At 43.9% G+C, this 25,613-nt stretch overlaps 1 protein-coding gene across 1 annotated transcript; it reads left to right on the top strand.

The window, feature by feature from the left end:
• Positions 1-25,394, top strand: LOC148477614 (polymeric immunoglobulin receptor-like). Its single transcript, XM_088456463.1, has 7 exons — positions 1-85; positions 252-581; positions 17,270-17,631; positions 18,270-18,319; positions 19,740-19,823; positions 25,132-25,235; positions 25,311-25,394. Exons 1-7 carry the CDS (start codon positions 1-3, stop codon positions 25,364-25,366), a joined length of 1,071 nt encoding a protein of 356 aa, XP_088312589.1. The 3' UTR covers positions 25,367-25,394.
• The last annotated feature ends 219 nt before the right edge of the window (positions 25,395-25,613 follow it).

Raw genomic sequence — 25,613 nt, 5'->3', positions numbered from 1 at the left:
ATGGTGTTCAACACAGTCCTGTACCAAGCGATATGGAGACCTGTAGCTTTCCACCTTCTCCTCTATACATTGATACACAGTGAGTGTTACAGATGGCTTATTTGTTTTTCAATATGTATATATATTTAACATTTTAAGAGCATGACTTTATATAGAGGTGAAGTCCATCACTGTAACATATGTAGAATTAATATTGTCTGTATTGATATGGTACTGTAAGGCTGTCTAATAGTATTGATCCTGACCTCCAGGTTCCTCATATCCACATGTCCGTGAAGTCCAGGCTGCAGTTAATGGCTACATCACCATCACTAATAACTATGATACAAGTCAGTACAGGAATCTGGTAAGCAGCTGGTGCCGGCAGATATCTATGAAAGAGTGTAACGATATTGGTGCAACAAATACGTTCAAGAAAAATGTTTTCAAAGTACATATATCACAGACCATAGAAAGACGTGGGTTTGTCAATGTGACTATGGAAAAATTGCGACAATGGGATACGGGTCTGTACCAGTGGAGAGTATGGACTGGAACGAACTATAAGATCATACAGAAAGTTCTGCTGCAGGTGGTTTATGGTGAGTGTAAATAGATATTGTGACAGATTAGTTCAGATGTTTATGGTCCCTTAGCTTGGGACTTAAATGTATTTAGGTTGGGCTATGATAATCCTCTTTTTGAAATGATTGTCTCCATGTACTAATATTCCCCTTTCATGGAGGAAAAGCCGCTCCTGCTTTGTTTGTTATCGTTGCGAAGCAGGAGGCAGCTAACGCAATGTTAATCAAGAATTGTCCTACCAAAGCGGTTTAACGGAAAGTCACAATTCTGCAGTCCAGACAGACACATTCTGCATCTTGATTAACTTCTTCTTGATTAGCCTCTAATTATAACCTCCCCACAAGCCAGTCGGTTTCACCTCCCTTTCCAACGTGACCTTCCATTTTATAGCAGAACCCTCGTGTGAACATACACTGCAGCTTCGTGGCTTTTTTAAACTTTATTGACAAACGATCAAAACTACAAAGGACAACCAACATTCAACTCTTTTCTCTGCTGGAGGCAGATAACAGGAACTTCTAGTGGCGATATCAGCACTGGAGAAGACAACTTATGGTGCGTACACACTAGACGATATGCTCCCTGAGCGATATCGTCCCGTGTGTCCCCGGCAGGGTGTGCTCAATGTCGTTCATGACATTGAGCACACCCGCTGAACGATATCATTAATGATATTGTTCAGCGCCGGGCTCTCTTCCCTCATTCCCCAACATGCAGCAACCTGACGACATCGTCAGGTTGGCCTGAATGTTAACCCGATGAACGATGATGACGAACGACCCGCAGGAACGCGCGTCGTCGTTATCATTCATCGTTTTTGTGATAAAACTGGACGATAAAGGGAACGACTGAACGATAACGATATCGTTAACGTTCAGTCGTCCACTTTAATCGCCCAGTGGGTACCCACCATAACAGTAAGGGGTATATTTACTAATGTGCAGGTTTATAGAAGTGGAGATGTTGCCCATAGCAACCAATCAGATTCTACTTATCATTTATCTAGCAGCTTCTAGAACAGGGGTGGGCAATAAGTGGCCCTCCAGCTGTTGTTGAACTACACATCTCAGCATTCCTTGCAACAGTTTTAGCATGACCAAATAGCAAAACGATGGCAGAGCATGCTGGGATGTGTAGTTCTAAAACCATAGGCAAACGCAGGGGTGGTTTCCATTTGCCTGGAAACCCCCCTCCCCAGCACTCACCATGACCACAATAGAAATAGTAATATAATAGAATGTTACTAGCGCTGCATGTTCTTCTCAGTATCACAAATGAAATGATTAGCATCAACTGTGGATCTTTTAAAATGTGTCAGCCAGTAATAAATATACCTGTGCACCAACTAGGAGATGTGGAAAACATGCACTGTTAGGGGTGCACTGCTGTAGACCATCAATAGGCTTAATAATTAATACTGTATAATAATACACTATCCAGTACATAAGGAGACCAATATGTACATATATGTCAAAGGGCAGTGCTGGGTTCTTCTGCTGCTCCCTCAGACTCCTGGACTTGCTCCAATGCTCAGGAATGGTGCAAACATCTGAAAAGAAACATTCTGCTCAGAGAGGATGGACCTACTGCCGCATCTAATGGCTTCCTGTGATCACTGGTCCTGTATATGCTGGAGTTATGACACACACAATATACTTTGTATGTAACATATTAAAGCTGGATAAATGCTAATTATGCCCTCTTCATGGACAGGCCACACTCACTCTAAAATCAAACATTTGGAAACTCCCCTCTAGAAATCCTGCGTTTGCCACTGAAAACAGCTGGTGGGAGCACTTATTGCCCACCCCTATTCTAGAAGATAATAGCTAGAATCTTATTGGTTGCTATGGGCAACATTTCCACTTCTATTAACCCACAATTTAGTAAATATACCCCCAAGTGTCTACTTTCCTTAGCATTCTAGACTGCTATTATCATTAGCAGGCTGAAGACAAATTCCTTTAGTACATATCGAGAACTGACTACATTGGCCCCAGTATTTTGTAGTACCAAGTTATTAATTATTGTGCATTACTAATTAATTGCTAACCATACAATACAATGACCTTGTACCTAATTTTATTGCAGTTTAAATTTAATTGCAGGCAACTGTAAAGTAGGACACTTGATCCAAAAACATTGGGCCTGATTCAGATTTGGGAATAGAGTAAGATATAGCAAGTAACTGTGCATCTTGATAAAACCATGCTGCACTGCAGGTGAGACTATAATTGGGAGGGGGCATGTCCAAACGGATAGCTAAATTTCAGTATAAAAATAAAGCTGTCCAGCATTTGTAGGCTACATGCAAAAGCAGCCAGTATTTACCCCACATGCAAAATGTTTTGGATATTTGTACCACTTGCATTGCAACATGCTTTGTCCAGGTACACAGTTACTTGCTCTGTCTCACTCTATCTCACTCTATTCCCCAAATCTGAATCAGGCCCATAGTAAGGATCCTGGTGTTAAGAGCTTATAGACACCTGACCTAGATTCAAGGGGGTATATATACTAAAGTGACAGTTTTTAGAAGTGAAGATGTTGCCCATAGCAACCAGATTCTAGCTATTATCTTCTAGAAGGTGCTAGTTAGATGTTAAGTAGAATCTAATTGGTTCATACTTGCCGACATTCAGCTCCCTCCTTCCAGGAGGGAGCTGAATGTCTGTTTACAGCGGGGGGGGCGTGGCTGGGGGCAGGGCCAGGGGCATGACCATGGATTCGCATCATCATAGCCCCACCCCCTTTTCACAATGCCAAAAATAACGGCTATGTGAAGCAGCCCGGACCCAGTGGAATGGGGGCGTGGCCTAATCACGGGCACCTAACAAAAGGAAAACCTTTTTGCAGCACTGCGAAGCACTGGGAGACCCTCAGCCCAGCGCAAATCCAGAGGGGAGGCGCGATCAGTGTGATCGCTCCCCCCCAAAGGCAGTGGAGACTGCTGCTGCTGCTCAGAAGCAGCAAACATTCTCCCATTGCAGCCCAGCACACAGCAGCGTGTGCTGGGCTGCTGACAGATAAGAAAGAGGGGGGCGGCATAGGACCAGGGCCCCTCCAACAAGCCCAGGCCTGCGTAATTAGTGCCCATCCCCCCCTCTCAGCGCCCCTGGCCCTGGGCATCACCCTGAAGCATTACAGCTGCACGAAGCATCCTAAGTATGCTCAAGTCAATGCTGTACTTTTTGGTACACAGAGCTGAGTAGTCTTATAAATTAAAGGTCTAAGCCTTGCTCTGTCTTAGGGCCTGATTCAGACCCACTCGCGAGCGGCTGTCCGCTCGCAAGTGGGTCGATGGTCTGCACTGCGCATGCGCATGACGGAGGGAGCTCCGTCGTGCGCATGCGCGAGACGCGACAAGCGAAGGACTTTCCTTCGCTCATTGTGTCTGATCAAAGGGGGCGTGCTGTCAATGTTGATTGACAGCATGCCCCCTTTGGTGGGTGTGCCTCCCAGACGGAGGCGTTCCCATGGGAACGCCTACCGTCAGAAGCCGGCCCCACTGACATCACTAGTGATGTCAGTGGGAGTGATTTTGGCTCCGATAGAGCCAAAATCACTCCGGGCCTTGCGGTTGAGAAACTCACCCGCAGGCTTTGGCTCGCAGTGGCGATGGTCGCGATGGTCAAGACCATCGCGACCATCATCCTGCATGCTCGTATATGCTGTGGGTGATGACCCACAGCTATACGAGCGTCCAGGAGGACGCTCCATAATTATGGAGGTGGGCCCTGATTCAGAGCGAGCGCTCTGGTCAGAGCGTCCGGCTCTGAATCAGGGCCTTAATTCAGCCAGGACTATTCATAGCCTCATCTTCATCTATTTATACACTATTGAATCCCTATTAATTACAACTAATTATAATTCAAAAAATTGTATGGTGGAGGTAAGCGCTGCACACAAGAATGATATACAGAGGTGGATATTGGGGAATTAGTATTCTTATTTTTGTTAGGATAGAGGCACAGGGCCTCTTGTGCCAGTATATATATGTCACAATCTGAAAAAATAAATTTTTAAAAATGGGGGGGCTGTAGTATGATCAATTCGGTCCTTATGTTGTAACTCAACACCTCCGATTACAACCGAGAATCACACAGAATCCTAAGCGACACCTCCACCTACAAACCACTACACAAAGATCTCACCATACAATACCAACAAACTCTAAGAAATCTACTGAAAACAGGCAAAGGCACAGGAATTCTAACCAAGAAAGAATATGAATATCTAGACATAGCACACCCAGTAATACCAGTATTTTATTATTTACCAAAAGTACATAAAGACATCAATAACCCACCAGGATGACACATAATATCTGGGATTGATTCCATTTCTGCAAATTTATCCAGATACATTGATACTTTTCTACAGCCCTATGTGAAGGAACAAACATCCTTCATAAGAGACACCACAGATATACTAAGAACCTTACAGGGGGTGGAATGGAAGGACGATCTATGGCTGTGTAAAAGTGACATCACGTCATTGTACACAGTCATAGATCATAAACAGGGTTTGGTAGCCACCAAACATTACTTGACAAAAGACCCCTCCCTAAAAGTAGAATAGAAGGAATTTATTATTGACACAATGGAATATATACTCCATCACGCAGTAGCAGTATAAGTATTAGTAGTAGTATAGTAGTAGTAGCAGTAGCAATAGCAGCAGCAGTAGTATAGTAGTAGCAGCAGTAGTAGATAGTAGTAGTAGCAGTAGTATATTAGTAATAATAGTAGTAGTAATAGTAGTAGTAGCAGTAGCAGCAGTAGCAGTAGTAATAGTAGTAGTACAGCAGCAGTAGTATAGTAGTGGTAGTAGTAGCAGTAGTATAGTAGTAGCAGTAGTAGCAATAGTAGTAGCTGTAATAGTAGTAGTAGTAGCAGTGGTAGTAGTAGCAGTATAGCAGTAGTAGCAGTAATAGTAGCAGTAGTAGTATAGTAGTAGTGTAGTAGCAGTAGTAGTATAGTGGTAGTAGTAGTACAGTAGCAGTAGTAGTAATAGTAGTAGTAGTATAGTAGTAGCAGTAGTAGCAATAGTAGTAGTAGCAGTAATAGTAGTAGTAGTAGCAGTAGCAGCACTAGTAATATAAGTAGCAGTAGCAGTAGTAGTATAGTAGCAGTAGTAGTAGCAGTAGTATAGTAGTAGCAGTAGCAGTAATAGTAGTAGTAGTTGTTGTAGTAGTAGTGGCAGTAGTAGTAGTAGCAGTATGAGTAGTAGCAGTAGTATAGCAGCAGTGGTAGTAGCAGTAGTAGTAGTAGCAGTAATAGTAGTAGTAGCAGTAGTAGTAGTAGTGGCAGTAGTAGTAGTAGCAGTATGAGTAGTAGCAGTAGTATAGCAGCAGTAGTAGCAGTAGTAGTAGTAGCAGTAGTATAGTAGTAGCAGTAGCAGTAATAGTAGTAGTAGTAGTTGTTGTAGTAGTAGTAGTGGCAGTAGTAGTAGTAGCAGCAGTAGTAGTAGCAGTAGTAGTAGCAGCAGTAGTATAGTAGCAGTAGTAGTAGTAGCAGTAATAGTAGTAGTAGCAGTAGTAGTAGTAGTTGTAGTAGTAGTGGCAGTAGTAGTAGTAGCAGTATGAGTAGTAGCAGTAGTATAGTAGTAGTAGCAGTAGTAGTAGTAGCAGTAGTATAGCAGCAGTAGTAGTAGTAGCAGCAGTAGTATAGTAGCAGTAGTAGCAGTAATATAGTAGTAGCAGTAGTAGTAGTAGTAGTAGTAGTAGTAGTAGTGGCAGTAGTAGTAGCAGTATAAGTAGTAGTAGTTGTAGCAGTAGCAACAGCAGTAGCAGTAATATAGTGGCAGTAGCAGTATTAGTAGTAGTATAGTAGTAGTAGCAGTAGCAATAGCAGCAGCAGCAGTAGTAAAGTAGCAGTAGTATAGTAGTAGCAGCAGTAGTAGTATAGTAGTAGTAGCAGTAGTAGTAGTATAGTAGTAACAATAGTAGTAGTAGTAGTAGTAGTAGTAGTAGTAGTAGTAGTAGTAATCATAATAATAATAAGTGATTGTGTGATTGTTCAATATTAATCCTTCTGGTTCCCTCTGCAGCATTTGATACCATGGGATCCTAACCGAGACAGAAAAAAATAGCAGCAATAGAATCTAGAGAGAGCAGAATGACTAACCTACTCACTCACTTGGTAAAATTTTTAACAATTTATCAAACAATGTAACTGGTGGACACCATATTAAAAAACAAACATCTCATTAAGCAACAAACTTGTCAGGCAAATAGTGATATATAATTGCAGTTCTCTCTTTAAGAACTGCAGTAATTAATATGCATATAGTACATTTATACACCTCAGAAATACAATTGTGAGTCAGCCAGGTATGTTCCTGAATAGATGGAATGTTCCTGAATAGCAGCAGTAAATTCTCAGAGAAAAACGCAGTTGGTAATTAGAAGACTCAGGGATAAATTTACTAAAGTGAGAGTTTTTAGAAGTGAAGATGTTGCCCTTAGCAACCAATCAGATTCTACTTAAGGTGCGTACACACATAACGATTTAATTACATCGTTATATCGTTATATCGTTTAGAAATTGTTCATCTTTTTAAGGTGAATGATGAACGATAATCATTCATGCGCGTTCACCATTGTAGTTTGTAGTTCATCGTCCATTCTGACTGTCCAACAAACGATTTTCGTTCAGAAAATCGTTCATGTTGTACAGAATGAACGATGAACGATGGGCCTGATTCAGACCCGCTCGCGAGCAATGAGCTCTCGCAAGCGGGTCGATGGTGCCCTAGTGCGCATGCGCACGGCGGAGGGAGCTCCGACGTGTGCATGCGCGAGACCCGCATAGCAACAGAAGGGGGCGTGCGGTCGATGGTGAGTGACAGCATGCCCCCTTTGGTGGGCGTGCCGGGGGCGTTGCTGCCCAGACGGAGGCATTCCCATGGGAACGCCTACCGTCTGGGGCCGGCCCCACTGACGTCAGTGATGTCAGTGGGAGTGCTTTTGGCTCTGACAGAGCCAAAAGCACTCCTGGGCTTGCGGCAGCGAGACCCTACCGCAGGGTCTCGTCGCAAGCCCGATGGTCGTGATGGTCTTGACCATCGCAACCATCTTTTTGGCCGCTCGCATAAGCTGTGGGTGGTCACCTACAGCTATGCGAGCAGCCAGGAGGCCGCTCCATTTTTAGGTAGGAGGGCCCTGATTCAGAGCGAGCGTCCGGCTCTGAATCAGGCCCTATGTCCATTCACTCTATGCATGATTAAAAAATCGTTCATCGTTCATGAAAATCGTTCACAAAGTCGTTCGATAATTTAGTAACCAACTATTTTTATAAACGATTTTCGTTCACTTTTTCAAGGGAAAATCTGAACGAAAATCGTTCACTAAAATTGTTGGTTACGAACATCGTTATGTGTGTATGCACCTTTAACATTTAATGAGCACCTTCTAGAAGATAATAGCTAGAATCTGATTGGTTGCTATGGGCAACATCTCCACTTCTGAAAACTCTCACTTTAGTAAATTTATCCCTCAGAATTTACCTTGATGGAAAAAATGTATGTTCCTGAATAGATGGATTGACTGTGTGCTCCACTATACCTCCTGCAATTGTTTAGACACAGGAGCATGTCCTCAGTCATTGTGAGTGATAACTGTCACACGCTAGACCCTAGAGAGTCTACGGATGGTGGGCTTCTCTTCTGATGAGGGAAGCAGCCAACATGTCCGTCGATGGCTGGTGTAACTGTTTGTTTCTCCAGGGGTCAGCGGTGTGGCGCAGCCGCAAGTAATGCAGTCCAGAACTGATGGTACAGTACGGCCGTCTTCCCCTGCTCAACCTAGCTGGGGAGTGTAGCCAGGGCTACAGAGATGCTGCCTGGTTGTTCAATAGCCGGTTGGTCACTTTCTTGGTGCCCCACAGGACTGTGGTGAAGTGTAGTACAGGCTATTTTCTGGAACTTTGTAAGCACCCCAAATGGGTCAAGATAAAGTCAGGTATCCGATTTGTTTTATTTTAGTGCTGCTAAGGTGTACACTACACTTTTAAAAAGATGCCAGTAGATTGTTGAAACACATAGGTGCAAGTTTTAAAATTGTGCTCCTCTTGTCATAGCACTATTGTGAGATCAGCGGCACTAAAATAAACTGTCTTTTTCAAGGTATGTACTGTAGAGTTTACACTACTATGCTTATTTAAATAGCCTAAACAGGTGAATATGCTGTCACATGGGGCATCACCTCCAAGTTGAGGGGGGAACTGAGTTGCAGCTGAGATTATGGATCAGAAAGCAAGAAGATCTGACAACATTATGTTTACTTATTTCTCAACATATAAATGCATGTCCCTTATAAAAAAAAAGATCTAAGAAACTGAATAGCATATCTTCATTTAATGGCAGTTTAGTTTACATCTCTTCTCCACACACTCTCTACCCACTCTCTCCTTTCCAACTCCCACCCTACTTACAAAACCTGTTCCCTCTCAGAACTCTCTCTCTCTCTTTCTCTCTCTCCGCTCTCTTTGGGCTCTATTTATTAACATTATTTTTACTAAAATAAAGTGAAAAAGGGTGTTTTCACACCCTTTTCACATTATTTTAGTTTCACCTGTAGTTATTGCAGGGCAATTGGAGTAGAATTAGTAAAATTCTACTCCAACCCCCAGTATCACTTATTTTTAGTAAAGCAGATCGCATTTCCCATAATTGTAATGGGAAATGTGATCCGACCACAGTTACTAAAAATAAATTGTAAAAAAATACCGGGGGAAGCCCTGTGATAATAACGCCACCTGGAGGTGCCGTTATCCAGGGTCTCCCCCGGTTACCGGGCTCCCAGTCTGCTCTAACGGGGAGAGCAGAGGCGGGAGCCGGTACCAGTAATCAGCTATGTGGTCTAAGCAGACCGCAAGCTGATTACTGTAAAAAAAATAAAAAAAAAATTAAACATTTTATTTTTTACTTACCTGAATCCAGGGACCGGTGATCGGGCATCCGGTGATGGCTCCTCTCCGGTCAGCTGGTCTCCCACAGTGCACTGCTGCCCGGTCATCAGGTGATCGGGCCCCAGTGCAGTATGGGAGATCACCTGATCGGGAAACCCGGAGAAGATCAGCGAAGGCCAGGAGGATGCAGGTAAGTGTAATGAAGGGAGGGGGGGTCGCGGGGGGGGGGGGGGGAGCGGGGGTCCGCGATTGCGGGGGGCGGAGCTTAGCGCCGGGGGGGGGGGCTTAGCATTGGTGGGGGGGTAGTAGCGGTGGTCGGTCGGCGCATGCGCGGGCTCTTAGTCGCGGTATTTTTTCCGAAAATACCGCGACTAGAGTGCGGATGGGATCCGCAGGGACAGAGCTTTATCGCAAGCTTTGTCCCTGCAAGGGATTTATAGTAAATCCCTGTGATATTGCCTGAATTCGCAATGCGAATTCACTTGGTAATATCACACTACAATCCGCATTCAATATGCGGATTGTAGTAAATAGAGCCCTTTGTACCCTATATTACAATTTGAAATACTGAGGGGTCTATGTCCTAAGCCTTTGGTGGAAATAAAGTGGACAGAGATAAAGTACCATCCAATCAGCTCCTAACTGCCATGTCACAGGCTGTGTTTGATAAATGACAGTTAGGAGCTGGTTGGTTGGTACTTTATCTCTGTCCACTTTGTCTCCATCCAAGGCTTATTAAATAAATCCCATAATCTCCAGAGGCTGAAATTATTATCTCTCTGCAGCGTTTGCTGCTGCCCTGGCTTGGCTTGCCCCCCTGACAGAATGCTGCAAGTTTGTCTGTATGGCTCCCTGCAGAAAAGGCTGTCGGGAGCTATAGTTTATTTTGAGCACTGTGGATCTGAGCCAGCAACCACAGTACTATGCCAGAAAAGGGACTGCAGCATCATTGAGGCCAAATACAATTTCCTTGCAGGACATATTTTTCTCAGTCCTACACTAGAGAAATATTGTTTTTCTTCCCTAATGAAGATCACTCCCTGGCTCCCGAAGGTACCAAATGTTGACCACCACACCATCACTACTACATTACATTGATGGAAGATATTGAAGACCCTTATTATATCTCCTCTCCAACTGTAATACCCAGCAGAGTTAGGCTTAACCTCCACCTCCAGCGCTGCCGCGATTAAGGCCCGCCTCCCGGTGACATCATCCGTCAATCACCGGGAGGGCAGAAGAAAGCAGGCTGCACAGGGGGCGTGGCCTCGCAGGACCAAAAGGGGGTGTGGCCTCACGGCAGGTGAGAAAGCATCCTAGAGATGGACATCGGAAGCCCACTATCATATGATGGCAGTGCTTCCACCATTGAATCTTTCAATGCGATGGTAACTAACCATCACATGAAAAGAATTCGATGGTAAAAACTATTTATATGACTAGTCAAGGGGCGGAACTGTGGGCGGGGCTTAGGGGCAGGGCTCAGAATGGAGCAAAAAAAAAAAACAGAGCCAGGCAGGTAGAGCTGAGCAAGGAGGAGAAACAGCTGACACTGGGACCTGCACACAGACCTGGACACTTAACAAAGTAACAAAATACTGAAGTGTAAAATGGGGGAGGGGATCATGAAGGAGGAATTGGATATACTTGAAAACAAACCTTACAGCACCAGCAGAGATATTACTGTCAATCTCTGCTGGTGTAAACATTGGTAGCTGTCTGTGAGTGACAGCTGCTGCAGGGCCAGGGTTGCACACTGATTGGCTCTCTGAGACAGTGAGAGCCAATCAGAGCTAGCAGCAGTCTAGAGAGATGGGGGGAGGGGTTGAGGGTCACGTCTGAGGCAGTGAGAGACAGCCTCCAACGATCCCAGCAGCATAAGCCATGGAGATTTTGAGATGCAGAGACACAGCACAGAGTAGCCAGGGGAGACATAGCATTTAGGATTTAAAGAATAGAAGCCACCATCGGAACACCATCGAATGAATACCCGTTCAATGGCGGCAAACATTGGAATGCTGCCATCGAATGGTAAAAACTCTAACATCACAAGAAAAACATAAATGGTCAGCAAACATCGACCATCGATGTCCATCCCTAAAGCATCCTCAGGGAGGAGAAGGAGTGTGGCCATCTTACGCTGGGGCCGAGGGACAGCGGTACCCTAGCATTCAGGGGAGGGTGCATGGCGGCTGCCATGAGCCACAAATTATATGTACTGGGGAATGCCCCTGTAATGCAGTAAGGGGCTCCCTGCGAGAAGCCCCTAGGCAATAAGGGGTCTTGAGGCCCCTGGATACAGACAAGGAGGGGGAGTCACCCCTCCCCTTAGTCCTGCAAGGGAGCTGCAATATGAGGAGCAGCACTATTGATAATGAGACTCCCTTATAAGAATTGGGGAGTGCTGCAGAGGTAGCAGCTGCAGCCAGAGTGCCTGTTGAGTGAGGAAGTAACTGCAGAGGATCTCTGGAATTACTGCCTGGTGCCACAGTGGAAGATGAGATAGCTCCTGTGAAGAGACAGCCCAAGTGTTGAAAGGGTGAGTGTCTGTGATGCATAATGCTGGATCCCTGGTTGATAGCCCATGGAGAAGTGCCCCATAGTGAGGGAGGGGTCAGTGCAAAATGGCAGTGTGGCTAGAGGGGAGTCCTATGGAAGAATCCTGTGTAACCATGTGCTGAAGTAGAGAAGCCCAGCAGTGAAAGAGTTAACAGTATGCATTAAGTTGCCAGCACATCAGAAGAAAGGTCTCTGGATAGTGGGACTTGTACTAGAGGTAGAGTTTGGGATATACAGGACGTCAGTATGCCCGAAGGTGTATGCGGGGTAATGGAAGGAGAGAGGATCCCTGTGCAATGGGATGTGCTGCACGTTAGCAGTCTCTCGTGAAGATAGAGATGAGAGCGATGAACTTCGACTCTGGAGTCCCCTGTATACATAACTTCATCCCAGGTGCCCGGAGGCAAGATAAATGTTGGTGCCCCCCCCCAAATTAAAATGTGCCACCCCCCAGCACCTATGCCGGCACCAGCTGCCGCCCCCCTATGTAGTTCCCCCAGTAGTGGTCCCCCTGTGCAGTGCCCTCTGTAGAGGTTCCCCTATACAGTGCCGCCTATGTAGTGCCCTCCAGTAGTGGTCCCCCTTTGCAGTGCCCCAGTAGTAAGAGCCCCTGTAGTGCTCCCAGTAGTAAGCCCCCTGTAGTAAGCCCCCAGTAGTAAGCCCCCAGTAGTAGACTCCCTGTAGTGCCCCCTGTAATGCCCCCTGTACTAAGCCCCCAGTAATGCCCCCTTAATGCCCCCTGTATTAAGCCCCCGTAATGCCCCCTGTAGAAAGCCCCCAGTAGTAAGCCCCCGTAATGCCACCGGTAGTAAGCCCCCAATAATGCAACCTGTAGTGAGCCCCCAATAATGCCCCCAGTAGTGAGCCCCCAATAATTCCCCCTGTAGTGAGCCCCCAGTAATGCCCCCCTGTAGTGATCCACCAATAATGCCCCCTGTAGTAAGCCCCAGTAATGCCCCCTGTAGTAACCTCCCCCCCGCGAGCGCACACACATACAAAAAAAAAAAAAAAACAATACTTACCTGAAACCCCGCTCCAGTGCTGCTGCCTTCCATCCCCGGCGCCCGGTCCTCGGAACTATGGGAGTGACGTCATGAACTACTGAGCCCAGCAACACCGGGTATGTGCTACTATTTCACTGCTGTGTTATATGTGTAAGTCTGCGCTGGAGGTGTTCATTTGGAGTGGAACGTAACTAATCTGTAACCATTAAGCTTAAAATACAGCATTTACCATCTCCTGCAAGTATTGTGCTGGAGGAAGTTGTCGAAGTAGAGCTTGTAACCGTTATGCTTACTGTGCTGGAGGAAGTAGTGGAGTGTAAATAAAGTTTTCCTGTTATTTCATCATGAGATGGCTGGCACCCAACATTTCTTTACTGCACTGCACCTGTTGTCCACATGTGTTCCCTCCATCAGGTACTTTGTGCTAAGCACCCGAGAATTCGGGGGCCCTGCTGGTCATGGATGCCATACCCATGCCATAGCCGGAACAAAGGAGAGTCACCGTGAAGAGGTGAGAGACTGTATTCAGGTACTCCATGCAAGTGTACCACAGTACCAGTAGGGTTTCACACAACCTCCCCTCTAGTGTCATTTTTGTTTAATCCTGATTTTGCTCTGGGTATTCCAGCCCCATCTTTAGAGTTTTGTTGGAGACAGGGATTTTCAGGTTTGGACAGCTGATGTGCTCATAGGGGTGCATTCCTTATCAGACATACAATTGTCTTGTCTTGGAATTTACCATATTCAGAATTTGGAAATATCTGCAAATTCACCATTTCCTCTTTCCCTCAATTAGACGAAAAAAGACATACACAGGGCTCTTCTTTTTATTTCCCCAGTGCCTCTACTCAAGCCCCCACCCGCATTATATCTACACTATATACATCCACCCACACTATATCTACACTATATACATCCACCCACACTATATCTACACTATATACATTGATCATTGAAAATCTTCATATGCTACCTCCCTTTACGTTAACATGGGAGAGAGAACTGCATGGTATGGTCAGCTCCTCGTACTAGAAGAATATTTTCCAAAATACTCTCATTAGCTCATTAAGGGGCCTATGTAACAATCTATTTGTTGCATAAAATGATGCAGAAACTGCATATGTACTAAAAGCACAATGCAAGAGATTTCACAGAAATCTCCAGCAGAGGACTAATTATCGCTGCAGATCTCAGTCCCCATTATTATCAATGGGGACTACAATCAGAGCCCTATGTAATAAAAAGTTTAGCCCTGGTAGTTTACACCATCTTCAGATGATATAGACTCCTGTAAGCCTATGGAGGCTCCAGGGACAGAAGAGAGTCTTTCAATCTCTTCCCCGCTGACCCCTGGCCGGCTCTGGAAGCTGACACTGTGTGCAGGCAGTGTCAGCTTCCCTCTGGGAAGTCTTTCATTTCTGTGAAAGACTTCCACAATTTGCTGGGGATATAACTTGCAGAGACAGCGGTTACCACAACCACTGTCCCTGCGAGTTCCCCTTGGTACACAGCGGGGGTAATTGAAAATATGAAAATATCCCCTGCAAGATATATACATAATAATCACAGCAGTACTGAGATAATTAGTACATAGATCCCTAAGTTCTGCAACTTTTGACACTCTCTATAAGGTATTATCCTATTTTGACACTCTCTATAAGGTATTAACTCGTTGAGTTGGTCAGTCTGACTGAACTACAAACTACATTCATCGTTTTAACTTAGAAAGTGAACGATTTTTTCAACGACTGAACGATATCGTTAACGATAATTGTTCAAAAAATCATTATGTGTGTATGCACCTTAAGTGTGCAGGATTCATTTTGGGGGGTGATGCTCTGCCCCCCCTCCTCCTCTTTGCATTTACTGATAATATATAGGTTTATTTTCCTTTCATTTCTTTGTTTAGTTTCTTGATATCTTTTTCTTTTTTCAGTTTGAATACCACATCTGTTTCAGGGACACTTTTTAGTGTTTAGTATGTATCCTTACTCATGCAGTTATATTATGCCTACTATTCCTGATTTGTCCCCTGAATCCTCTCATTTATTGTAAATGCATCTTGTGTGGTGATTTTTTTCTCTATAAACAAAGTTTGTATAAAAAACACACACATTCTGAGTCATAATAAAAACAGTCCTCCCAATCTCATCTGATTTTCCAGGACACAGGTCTCAAAATCTGGTTGTGGGTAGCTGCACTAGGCAAAATTAGGGGTGTTTAGCGTGATTATAGTAGAGCTGCAAACTGAAGTCAGAAGAAGCAGCACATAAAGGTACATATAAAATATATTCTGCATTTCCAATGAACAATCATTGAATAACCACAAGAAACATACAAAGGAATCGGTATGATTTACCGCCAGACGCAAGTCCGGCGGTTGGAATCCCAACAGCGGCTGCCCGACATGAGTGAAAATCCCGATCGTCCCTAGGTTACTAACCTAGCCTCCCCCCATAACCCTAACCCTCACCCTCCTTAGGGGTGCCTAATCCTAATCCTAACGTCCCTCCAGAGGTGCCTAACCCTCCCTCCCCCTAGCCTAACCCTAACCTCCCACCCATGTGCCTAACCCTAACCCTAACCTCCCCCATCCAAGTGCCTAACCCTAACCCCCCCTTCCCCACTGCCTAAACCTAAATCCCAGGGGTGGTGCCTAACCCTAAGACCCAGGGGGGGGTGCCTAACCCTCCCTCCCCCTAGCCTAACCCTAACCTCCCGAGGGGGTGCCTAACCCCAAGTCCCCCCCCCGGGAACTATAAACCCTAACCCTCCCCCCCCACGGTTGTCCGCACTTCACTTCGATCGGGATGCCGGGCGCCGGTCTGCACGCGTCGGTAAAATGACAGGCGTCTAGATTTAGACGCCTGTCATTTAACCCTCACCAGGATAAAGCAGTCGGGAAGCCGGCCGTCGGGATTACGTCCGCCGGCTTCCCGATTGCATACCCATACAGAAGCTACATGCATCATCTAATGCCCTGGACAATGTGATTTGCTCATATTACTCACTTTTCTGTTTGGTTTATTTGGCTCTGTCCCTCATACTCAAACCCTCATCAAATCCCACATGTTTAACTGTCTTTTGTTTTTTTAACTGTCCCTCTAAAGCATTATATTCTATATTGCAGCATCCTTCACCACCCCGAGTCACACCCCTTTATGAATATTTCCACCTTGCTGCCACACTCATATAATTCTTAGCCTGCATAGATTAAACCTGTTAAGTCTTACAAATATCACTGTGATTCTGGCTAATTCGGCTTCCAACAATCACTCATATCGCCTTAGAGGGACAGGCGTTATTGTAGACGACTTGATTTATTAAAACTCATCTTGTATTCTAACCACTAAAATTGTATATGAATGTCTTGTATTTTTTTCATGTATGAATGGAGAACATCAATGAGATTTAAAGGTGTACACCGGGACACTCCACTAATACGCCTTGAGATTGTCAACTCATATAAAGACTGAGTATTTAATTTCCATTTTCTCTTTTATATGTCACGAGATTTACTTGATATACAGCGCCACTTTTTCACACCCAGAATTTTTTTTGTTAAACAAATAATTAGCTGTCCATCTAAAAAAATATAAATATTGAATTTTGGATGGTGGTTAATGAGTTAAAATAATAAAATAAATTGTATGTACTGATTGTGCCATTCAGCAACCTGCCAATGCCCCTAATGGCCAACACTCATTGCTTCTCTTAACTCTCTGTCTGATCAAAGTGGGTGTTGATGCTTCTCTGCAGTGAACTCATGTACTGCAAATAGAGAGTTTGTGGGACAGGGAATGTTCTCCCACTTGATATACTTCAAACTTGTTGACTGATTATATATGAGAATTGTGAGCTGAGACATGTTACAGCTATAAGGTGCTCTGACAGATGTCTTGAATGTCGCATTGATGGTAAGTAAAATTGGGAGGTTGATGCACCAGTCAGTAAAAAGAGTGGAGAAGTTGCCCATAGCAACCAATCAGCTTTGAGGAAGCATTTATCATGTACATTCTATATAATGATAGACAGAAGCTAACTGGTTGCTATGGGTTTTCTCCTTTGGCCCACTTTTCCACTCTTTTCACTACTTGAAACATCATCCATTTAATTTTTTCCATTAACTGACTGAATTCCATCCAAAACCAGTTTGTTCCGTATCAAGAAAGTATCTTTGTGCTTTTCTTTATCATCTCTGTGCATATGTCTATATTTCTGTCTTTGCAGGGTTACCTCCCAACTTACATGTGGTCAAATATAAGGCTAATAACACTGTGGAAATGCCTTGTGAATATAATCAGAGTCAGAAATGGTCCAAGACCTGGGTCAAGCGAATCGATGATAATGAATTTGAATGGGTGGTTCATTCAGATGGAAACAGAAATGTAGACTATAATTCAAGAGCTCTTGTCTTCGTTGACAAACAAAAGAGGGTGCTAATAATGAGACTGACACAGCTGGAACTTTGGGACAGTGGTCTCTATCAGTGTCGTGAATCAGGTGGACAAACCATCCTGAAGGAAGTCTTGCTGGTAGTAACTTTAAACAATGGTAAGTACTGTAAGATGGAAAATATTACCACTATGCCTATAGGCTCAAATTAAAAAAAATGTCCTGCTAGGCCACTTCTCTTTGTACCATCCGTAACCCTAATACTCATAACACTACATGGTTGCAAATGCCACAGCATTCCATATATGTATGATACTAGCTGAAGTACCCGGCGTTGCTCGGGTTTAAATCTTCAAGTTATTAAGTTTTATTATGTGATGTTGTCCAAATACATCCAGCAGAACCCCCAGAATAGGCTCTTGGTGGGCCTGTGCATAACAGGATATACATTTAAATAATTCAGCCCTAATGAAGCCAATAGTAAAAAAAGGAACATGTTTAGATGGGGAATATGTTAAAATAAAAAACATAACGATACATACTTTGGTGTGCGCTGTGCACTGGGTCACTGATAGCTGTAATAGTCCCACTGTTCTGCACTCTACTTTCTAGTGTGTTTGGTGAATGGTACATGGAGGATAAGTAAAGCACCATATAATATGGTGGCACTATACTGATAAATAAACATTAAAACAATAAGAGGGTACATATTTAGTTTACTTTTTATTATGATCATTATTAATATCCCAATCCCCCCCCCCAAAAAAAACAATCCACCAAAAAAAGCTATGTACTTCCACTGTCACTGGTATTTGGGAATGTGACCTTTACGCACTTACTGGTGTTTAATGGTGTTTTGTCTCCACACTTGCTACCTGTAAATACATATGAATAAACAATACTGATTATAAATAACAGCATATAAGGAATCCCATGTGAACTACTGTAATTGGTTTATCTTAGCATGGCTGCCTCGATGTTTGTCCAGTGCGCATGTGCACGAGGGAGCCGGCTCCTTCGTGCGCATGCGTGAGACCCGCTATGACCGACAGCGCTGGTCGTAGCGGGTCTCTTTCCAAAGGGGGCGAGCTGTCGATGTTGATTGACAGCTCGCCCCGTTTGGAAGGCGGGCCGGGGGGGTGGCAGCCCAAACAGAGGCGTTCCCATGGGAACGCCTGCCATTTGGGGGAGGACCCACTGATATCACTAGTGATGTCAGTGGAGAGCTCCCGGCTCTGACAGAGCCAGAAGCTCTTCGGGGCTTACGACAAGTGAGACCCTACCCTAGGGTCTCGTCGTAAGCCCCGATGGTCGCAATAGTCTATGACCATCGCGACCATCACCCTAGCGGTCGTTAGCGCTGTGGGTGTAAACCCACAGCCTAATGACCGAAACAGAGGCGGCCGGTCAGGATGCAAGCGGCCACCCAGTTTCTGAGCGACCACTTGCATCCTCCGACCGCCTCTGAATGAGGGCCATAGTGCCCAGAATAAGCTATATAGCATTATTTAAAATAAGAGAACCCAAAGAGAATTTACAACCAAGATATTACCACTATTAATACTAGTGTAACAATATAGAATAGTGCAATTTAAGAATGCAAGACCGAAAATCCTAACAGTGCTGTTGGAACTAAAATAAAGAAATTGTTAAGAGCTGTGTTTGTTCATGTATAGGCACATAGAGCCCAGAAAAAGATGTATAATATCATAAGAGAACATTATAATATTGCAAGATACTAGAATATAAGATGATCTAGGGAAATGTAATGGAGCCATAGTGTCACCACTAGTGCAAGATAGTGCAATCTAGCAGCAAGTGCTACCCCACTAAATATTAAGGAATAACTAGCAGGGTATTATTAAACTGTAATTTCAATAGTGACCACCAGAGACACGAAAAGGAATTAATTGAAAACTGTACCACTGTTCAGAAGAAGGAATTATATTGAAGTAAAAGAATACTGTTGAAGAATTAAAATATAATCCTTCCATATATCAGAAAATAGGAAAATAGAAATAACTATCTATTAGAAAGTAAAAAGTTGTGTTATTGGCAGATGCATGTTTTTAATTTTGATTCACTTATTTCTTTACTAGATTACACTCTATATTTTATTCAAACATATTTTGCTTTAACTACCAAGTGATTGGGTAATTATTTTAATAAGAAACTGAATAAAAGCTATATTTTAATGTGAACAGATACAAAATAAAAATACCTTACATTAATAAATATTACTGTATGTTTAATAATAAGGGCATGTGCACTGAGTAAGGAACCCTTTCTTCTCTTCTTTGTATTTTGCAGACAGAGAATACATCAGCCCAGCCCAGTCCAATCCCCATTCAAGGGATCTGGAAAACAGTTATGTTACAGTGAGGCCCAGGTAAGTCAGAATGATGTTTTTCGACCTCAAACAACTTGTAAAAGTTTTTATACATATAGAGGCAGACTTTGCTGCTTGGCAAGAGGCCTGACTGAAGGGATTGATATCCAGTTTGACCACACATGGTAATTGTCAAAAAGGACAAACATGCCCTCTCGGACCCTCACGCTAAGCAGTTAGATAGTATTCGCCATCACTGGGACCTGTATATACCTGCATACAAAGGCTGTTCTTCTCCTACTTGCTTTACCAATTTCCCAGATATCTATCCAAACACTTTAGATTTGACTGTTATCAGGCATCTTTATCATTTTGTGGCCATACAGCACTTTCAGTCCAAACACCTTGCAGTATGTGATTACCTGATATCGTCTGGACATTTAGGGGCGTATTCAATTTGGTGCGAAAAGTCAGTTTCGGCGATACTTTTACGTTGATGACATAATTTTCGCCGATTTCATTTATCCCCGTATTAAATTAGGCTGACTTTTCACCGGTGTGTAAAGTCAATGGCGAAAAAGTATCGACATAGTGAGAAAAAGTGCAGAATTGGGGTTTTGGGAGCAGACTTCCAAAAGCCACCCTGCAGCCCTTGGACAGGTGCCTAAAGGTAATCATTGTCAAAAATGTTTTAAAAAGTTACACCCCAAAAAAGTACTTTAATTTTGGGGGCAAAAAAAACAAAACAAAGTTGGGGTACAAAGTTAAAAACTAGCGAAATAGACTCCAGGGGGGTCCCCAAGTATGCAGCAGATGTTTTTCTGATTGCAGGTGACTGCTGCAGGTGAATTTTTCATGTTTTTTAAAAAGTCATATTAGCAACTTTAAAATATGCTAGTACTCATTTTCACGTACCCCAAATTTGATGGGACTAGGTATTTTCTCAAAAAAAACCCACCAAAATGCTATTCTTCACCACTTCTTAAAACACGCACAATAGCACCTATTGAGATAATTTAAAGTTGCCAAATACCTTCAGCAGGGGTATTCAGGGGTATCCAGAGTGATCCCCCATGTCAGAGCATCTTTTATCGCGTGTCAAGCTGATTGCCCCAAAACTGACAGAACTTTCGCCTTTTTAAGCTTCACCGGGTCCCGTTTTTGCCGATTTGGAATTGAATATGGGGATAAGCGCGTTACTTTTTCGCACCCAAAACCCTCAATGACGGCGAAAGTCCGGCAATGGCCTTTTCGCTTCTAATTGAATACGGGCCATAGGGGTAAATGTAATTCCCTGCAAACTGCTCACATCAGAGACTTCCCAGTGGGCTCATTCTGTGGTAGAAACAAAAAAAAAAGTAGTAATTTTGCACCTTAGCAAAACCATGCTGCACTGCAGGCGGGGGAGATTTACAATCTAGAGGAGAGATTAAAGGTGCACATCCACTTGCCAACATGCTCAACCTGATGACGTCGTCAGGTTGACCATCATGTTCGGGCGAAGATAGATGTCAAAAACTACCAGCGGGCGCACGCATCGCTGGTAGTTTTCGACATTTACATGGCCGATTTGCGGACAATTAACAATTGATTGAACGAAAATTATGTAATTATCGTTCAATCAGCCTGTTTAATCGCTAAGTGGATACGCACTTGTAGATTGGGAAGGTCATGTCCAAACTTTACTCTAAATGACTGTGTAAAAATAAAGCTGTGCCGTATTTATGGGCTGCAAGCAGAAAGCAGCCAGTATTTACCCTGCAAGCAGAAGCAGCCAGTATTTACCCTGCATGCAGTAGCAGCCAGTATTTACCCTGCATGCAGAAGCAGCCAGTATTTACCCTGCAAGCAGAAGCAGCCAGTATTTACCCTGCATGCAGAAGCAGCCAGTATTTACCCTGCATGCAGAAGCAGCCAGTATTTACCCTGCATGCAGAAGCAGCCAGTATTTACCCTGCATGCAGAAGCAGCCAGTATTTACCCTGCAAGCAGAAGCAGCCAGTATTACCCTGCATGCAGAAGCAGCCAGTATTTACCCTGCATGCAGAAGCAGCCAGTATTTACCCTGCAAGCAGAAGCAGCCAGTATTTACCCTGCAAGCAGAAGCAGCCAGTATTTACCCTGCATGCAGAAGCAGCCAGTATTTACCCTGCATGCAGAAGCAGCCAGTATTTACCCTGCATGCAGAAGCAGCCAGTATTTACCCTGCAAGCAGAAGCAGCCAGTATTTACCCTGCATGCAGAAGCAGCCAGTATTTACCCTGCAAGCAGAAGCAGCCAGTATTTACCCTGCAAGCAGAAGCAGCCAGTATTTACCCTGCAAGCAGAAGCAGCCAGTATTTACCCTGCAAGCAGAAGCAGCCAGTATTTACCCTGCATGCAGAAGCAGACAGTATTTACCCTGCATGCAGAAGCAGACAGTATTTACCCTGCAAGCAGAAGCAGACAGTATTTACCCTGCAAGCAGAAGCAGCCAGTATTTACCCTGCATGCAGAAGCAGCCAGTATTTACCCTGCATGCAGAAGCAGCCAGTATTTACCCTGCATGCAGAAGCAGCCAGTATTTACCCTGCACGCAGAAGCAGCCAGTATTTACCCTGCACGCAGAAGCAGCCAGTATTTACCCTGCACGCAGAAGCAGCCAGTATTTACCCTGCATGCAGAATCAGCCAGTATTTACCCTGCAAGCAGAAGCAGCCAGTATTTACCCTGCATGCAGAAGCAGCCAGTATTTACCCTGCATGCAGAACCAATATATGTATGATGAACCCCTTGCAGTGCAACAGGCGCAAAGTTACTTGCATCTTTTTCTTTTGCTTCCAGCTCAGAATCAACTCCATAGGACATTTCTCACAGACATAAATCATTCCAAAATATGCCCAACACATATGTATGTGTATATTTAGAGATAACGAATATACGCTCATTTCTAGATATTTCAGGGAGCAGCTGGTCACAAAACAGGCACTTGAGGCAGGAGCCTCAGGCCCAGGGATATCAGGAAAGGCAGGCATTACGCACTCAGAAGGAAGCAAGGATATCCTTGACATGTTTAAGTGAACAGGGGTTCAGGGGCTAAATGCTTTCCAATTAATTTGAATTATGAATTATGTATATTCCAGTTAACTTGGCAGTATTGTCTTGTCTTAACAGTATTGTGCATACTAGAGGCTTACCATATGTATACTAATAGATTTGAGGCTAGGGGGTTGCTGTATGTCATACCAAACATGTAAACTCTAGTACATATGAAAGAATCATTATTGTTTCAGTGTCTGAATAGGTTAAAAAAAAAAAAGCATTGATCCCTCAGGGTAAAACTAATTGCAAAGCTCCTGCTTCTGTTGGAGGTAAATGTAATAGCCTGAGAATCGTAGGCATCGGCGGATTCCCAGCAAGTCTGCCCAAAGTAGCAATCATTTAAAAAGCAAAACCAGGTGAACTTTATATTGGCCAGATTCGCCTGGAATTTGCAGATGCCTGCAATTCATAGACTATTACTTTATGTCATACAAAAGTCCTAGTTTGTATTGTGCACATTCCTGTCCCATTTCCAGCCTGGAGCAGCAAGTAACATGCCGCCCTTCTCACATACCTACCAATAGTCCCTATTTTGTCATGGCCGTTTCAGTTTGAAAGCTCAGTAATGGATATCTCCTCTTTAAAATATCTGCAGAGGTTGAGTGGAACTGGATGTAGAGTCAGTGGGATTGGGCATGGCGTGGGGAGATCAGGTAAACATTTGTGGCCCAATCTGCTTTTTAAAATAATGTGAATGTGAAAAGACTGGGGGTCTATGTACTAAGCAGTGATAAGTGATAAGTGAGAAGATGCCAGCCAATCAGCTCCCAATTGTCATCTCACAGGCTGCGTTTGAAAAATGACAATTGGGAGCTGACTGGCTGGCACCTTATCACTGACATCACTTTTCACTCTGTCTCATATCACTGCTTAGTACATAGACCCCTGGGACTTTTCACGTCTAATTGAATATGCCCCCATGTTAGCAATTTAACTTGTGAAATGTCAATTACACAGGCTGGTAATGGGGCAGTATCTCCATGGACTAAAGGGGACCAATGCTATAGCAATGCTAATCATCAATGAGAACTGTCTTGGAACAGAGCAGTGTGCTGGGGTTCAGATCTCACCACAGAAATTTATTGTCACAGATGGCTGAATTGGAGCTGTATGGGCTGTCTTTCACAGGCTGGGTCTCATTGTGTCTCTCTCCAAGGCTTACCCCAGGTACTGTCAGTGCAGTTCCCCCAGTCTGTCCCTTTGCAAGGTGTCCCAGCTCAGAGCCTCCTCACTCAGCTGTTGATAACTACAGATCACCCTCCTGCAGGTCTCTCACTACCCTTTTTTCTGCTGCTTCCAGCCTCTCTCACCTAGTTTCACTTACAGCAATGCACTAGGGATGGCCATCGACCATCGATGATTCATAATCATCAATGGTTTATGGCCGATGTTGAATGTTTTTCCCATCGATGGGGGAGAACCAGATGGTTTCCCTCAATCGATGGAAAAGCATAACCAAATAGTTTTTTTTTTTTACATGGTACCAAGACACAGAGCATAGCTCCACCCCTCAACATTTATGAAGCCATGCCCCCTGTTCTCAGTCAGTCATAGAACAGGGATGACCATCGCTTGGTGAAACCATCGATGGTCATGCATTGCATAGTTGGTTACCATCAATGGCCACTTGCTATTTTGCTATCAATGGTAACCATCGATGGTTACCATACCGATGGCCATTACTACATTGCACTGAAGCACACACTGCCCGGTCTCCTGGGTCATAGAGTCCCTGCTCACTGCAGTTCCAGAACATTCCCCCAGCACAGGGCAGCATATAAAAGTCCACAAATATGAGGTCCTTATGGGGTATCACAAGAGTATGTCTCTTAATAATTCCCATTGTCTAAAACTAAAAGGATACACACAGAAAAGTGTGGTGATTTTATTCCAAACTGTGTGGTGTAAGAGTGTCAGCAGATGGCTGGGGAGTCTATTTACTAAGCAGTGTTAGGAAAAGTGAAGAGTGAAAAGTGATAAGGTGCCAGCCAATCAGCTCCTAACTGTCATCTCACAGGCTGTGTTTGAAAAATGACAGTTGGGAGCTGATTGGCTGGCACCTTATCACTTTTCACTCTTCACTTTTCACTTCTCCTAACACTGCTTAGTAAATAGACCCCTGGGTGTCAGTATCTTGCAGGCCCTGCGGTTTTGCTCTTTATAACAAAGGGAGGTTCTCTGTGAATATGAATACTGTATATAGGATTATAGCATTTGTATAATGAATTTCAGCCTCTCACTTGTTAGATATGTGAATTACCTTTCTCTTTGGTCATTTTTATGCTAGGGGTGGACATGGACACAACAGAGCCTGGGATATTCTACGATGGTTACTTTTTCTTAGCATGGGACTGTGTGTTTTTCTCTTCACCTACTACAACAGGCTATCAGGTGAGTTTTGGGATTGCAGCTTGTAAATGTATTCTGTAGATCATAAGATTCTGACATGTTTCTTTTTTGTTTTAGCAGGCATATGTGTGATCCATACCCGCTTATTGGGACCCCAGAGGCATGACATATGAGAACTGCATACACCCTGCCTTAAATCATTGTACTAACAATTTGAAAGCTTTCCCATAAGTTATATCTAATGGCATCACAAAGATGTATGTATACATAAACAGTGTACAGGAGGCTGTGACAAATCATACGCAGCATTTTTGCAACGCTTTCATAATGCTTTCAGTTATCATTCCCTAATCCTGTGTGTGCAATTCCTGCTACTGCCCTCACCAGCAGCACTCACCAGCAGCACATCTGTTGGTGAGC

This window comes from Taudactylus pleione, unplaced genomic scaffold (assembly GCF_031769625.1).
Source record: "Taudactylus pleione unplaced genomic scaffold, aTauple2 ptg000706l, whole genome shotgun sequence".
Lineage (NCBI taxonomy): Eukaryota > Metazoa > Chordata > Amphibia > Anura > Myobatrachidae > Taudactylus > Taudactylus pleione.
The sequence above is the reverse complement of the archived record's forward strand: the minus strand, read 5'-3'. Positions and strand labels throughout refer to the sequence as shown.

Bases quoted from the DNA above. Each gene is read 5' to 3' on its own strand.
- LOC148477614 (XM_088456463.1), top strand. From the start codon at position 1: ATGGTGTTCAACACAGTCCTGTACCAAGCGATATGGAGACCTGTAGCT. The intron at 582-17,269 runs GTGAGTGTAAAT...CTGTCTTTGCAG, and splicing joins TCTGCTGCAGGTGGTTTATG to GGTTACCTCCCAACTTACAT. The intron at 25,236-25,310 runs GTGAGTTTTGGG...TTTTTGTTTTAG, and splicing joins CTACTACAACAGGCTATCAG to CAGGCATATGTGTGATCCAT.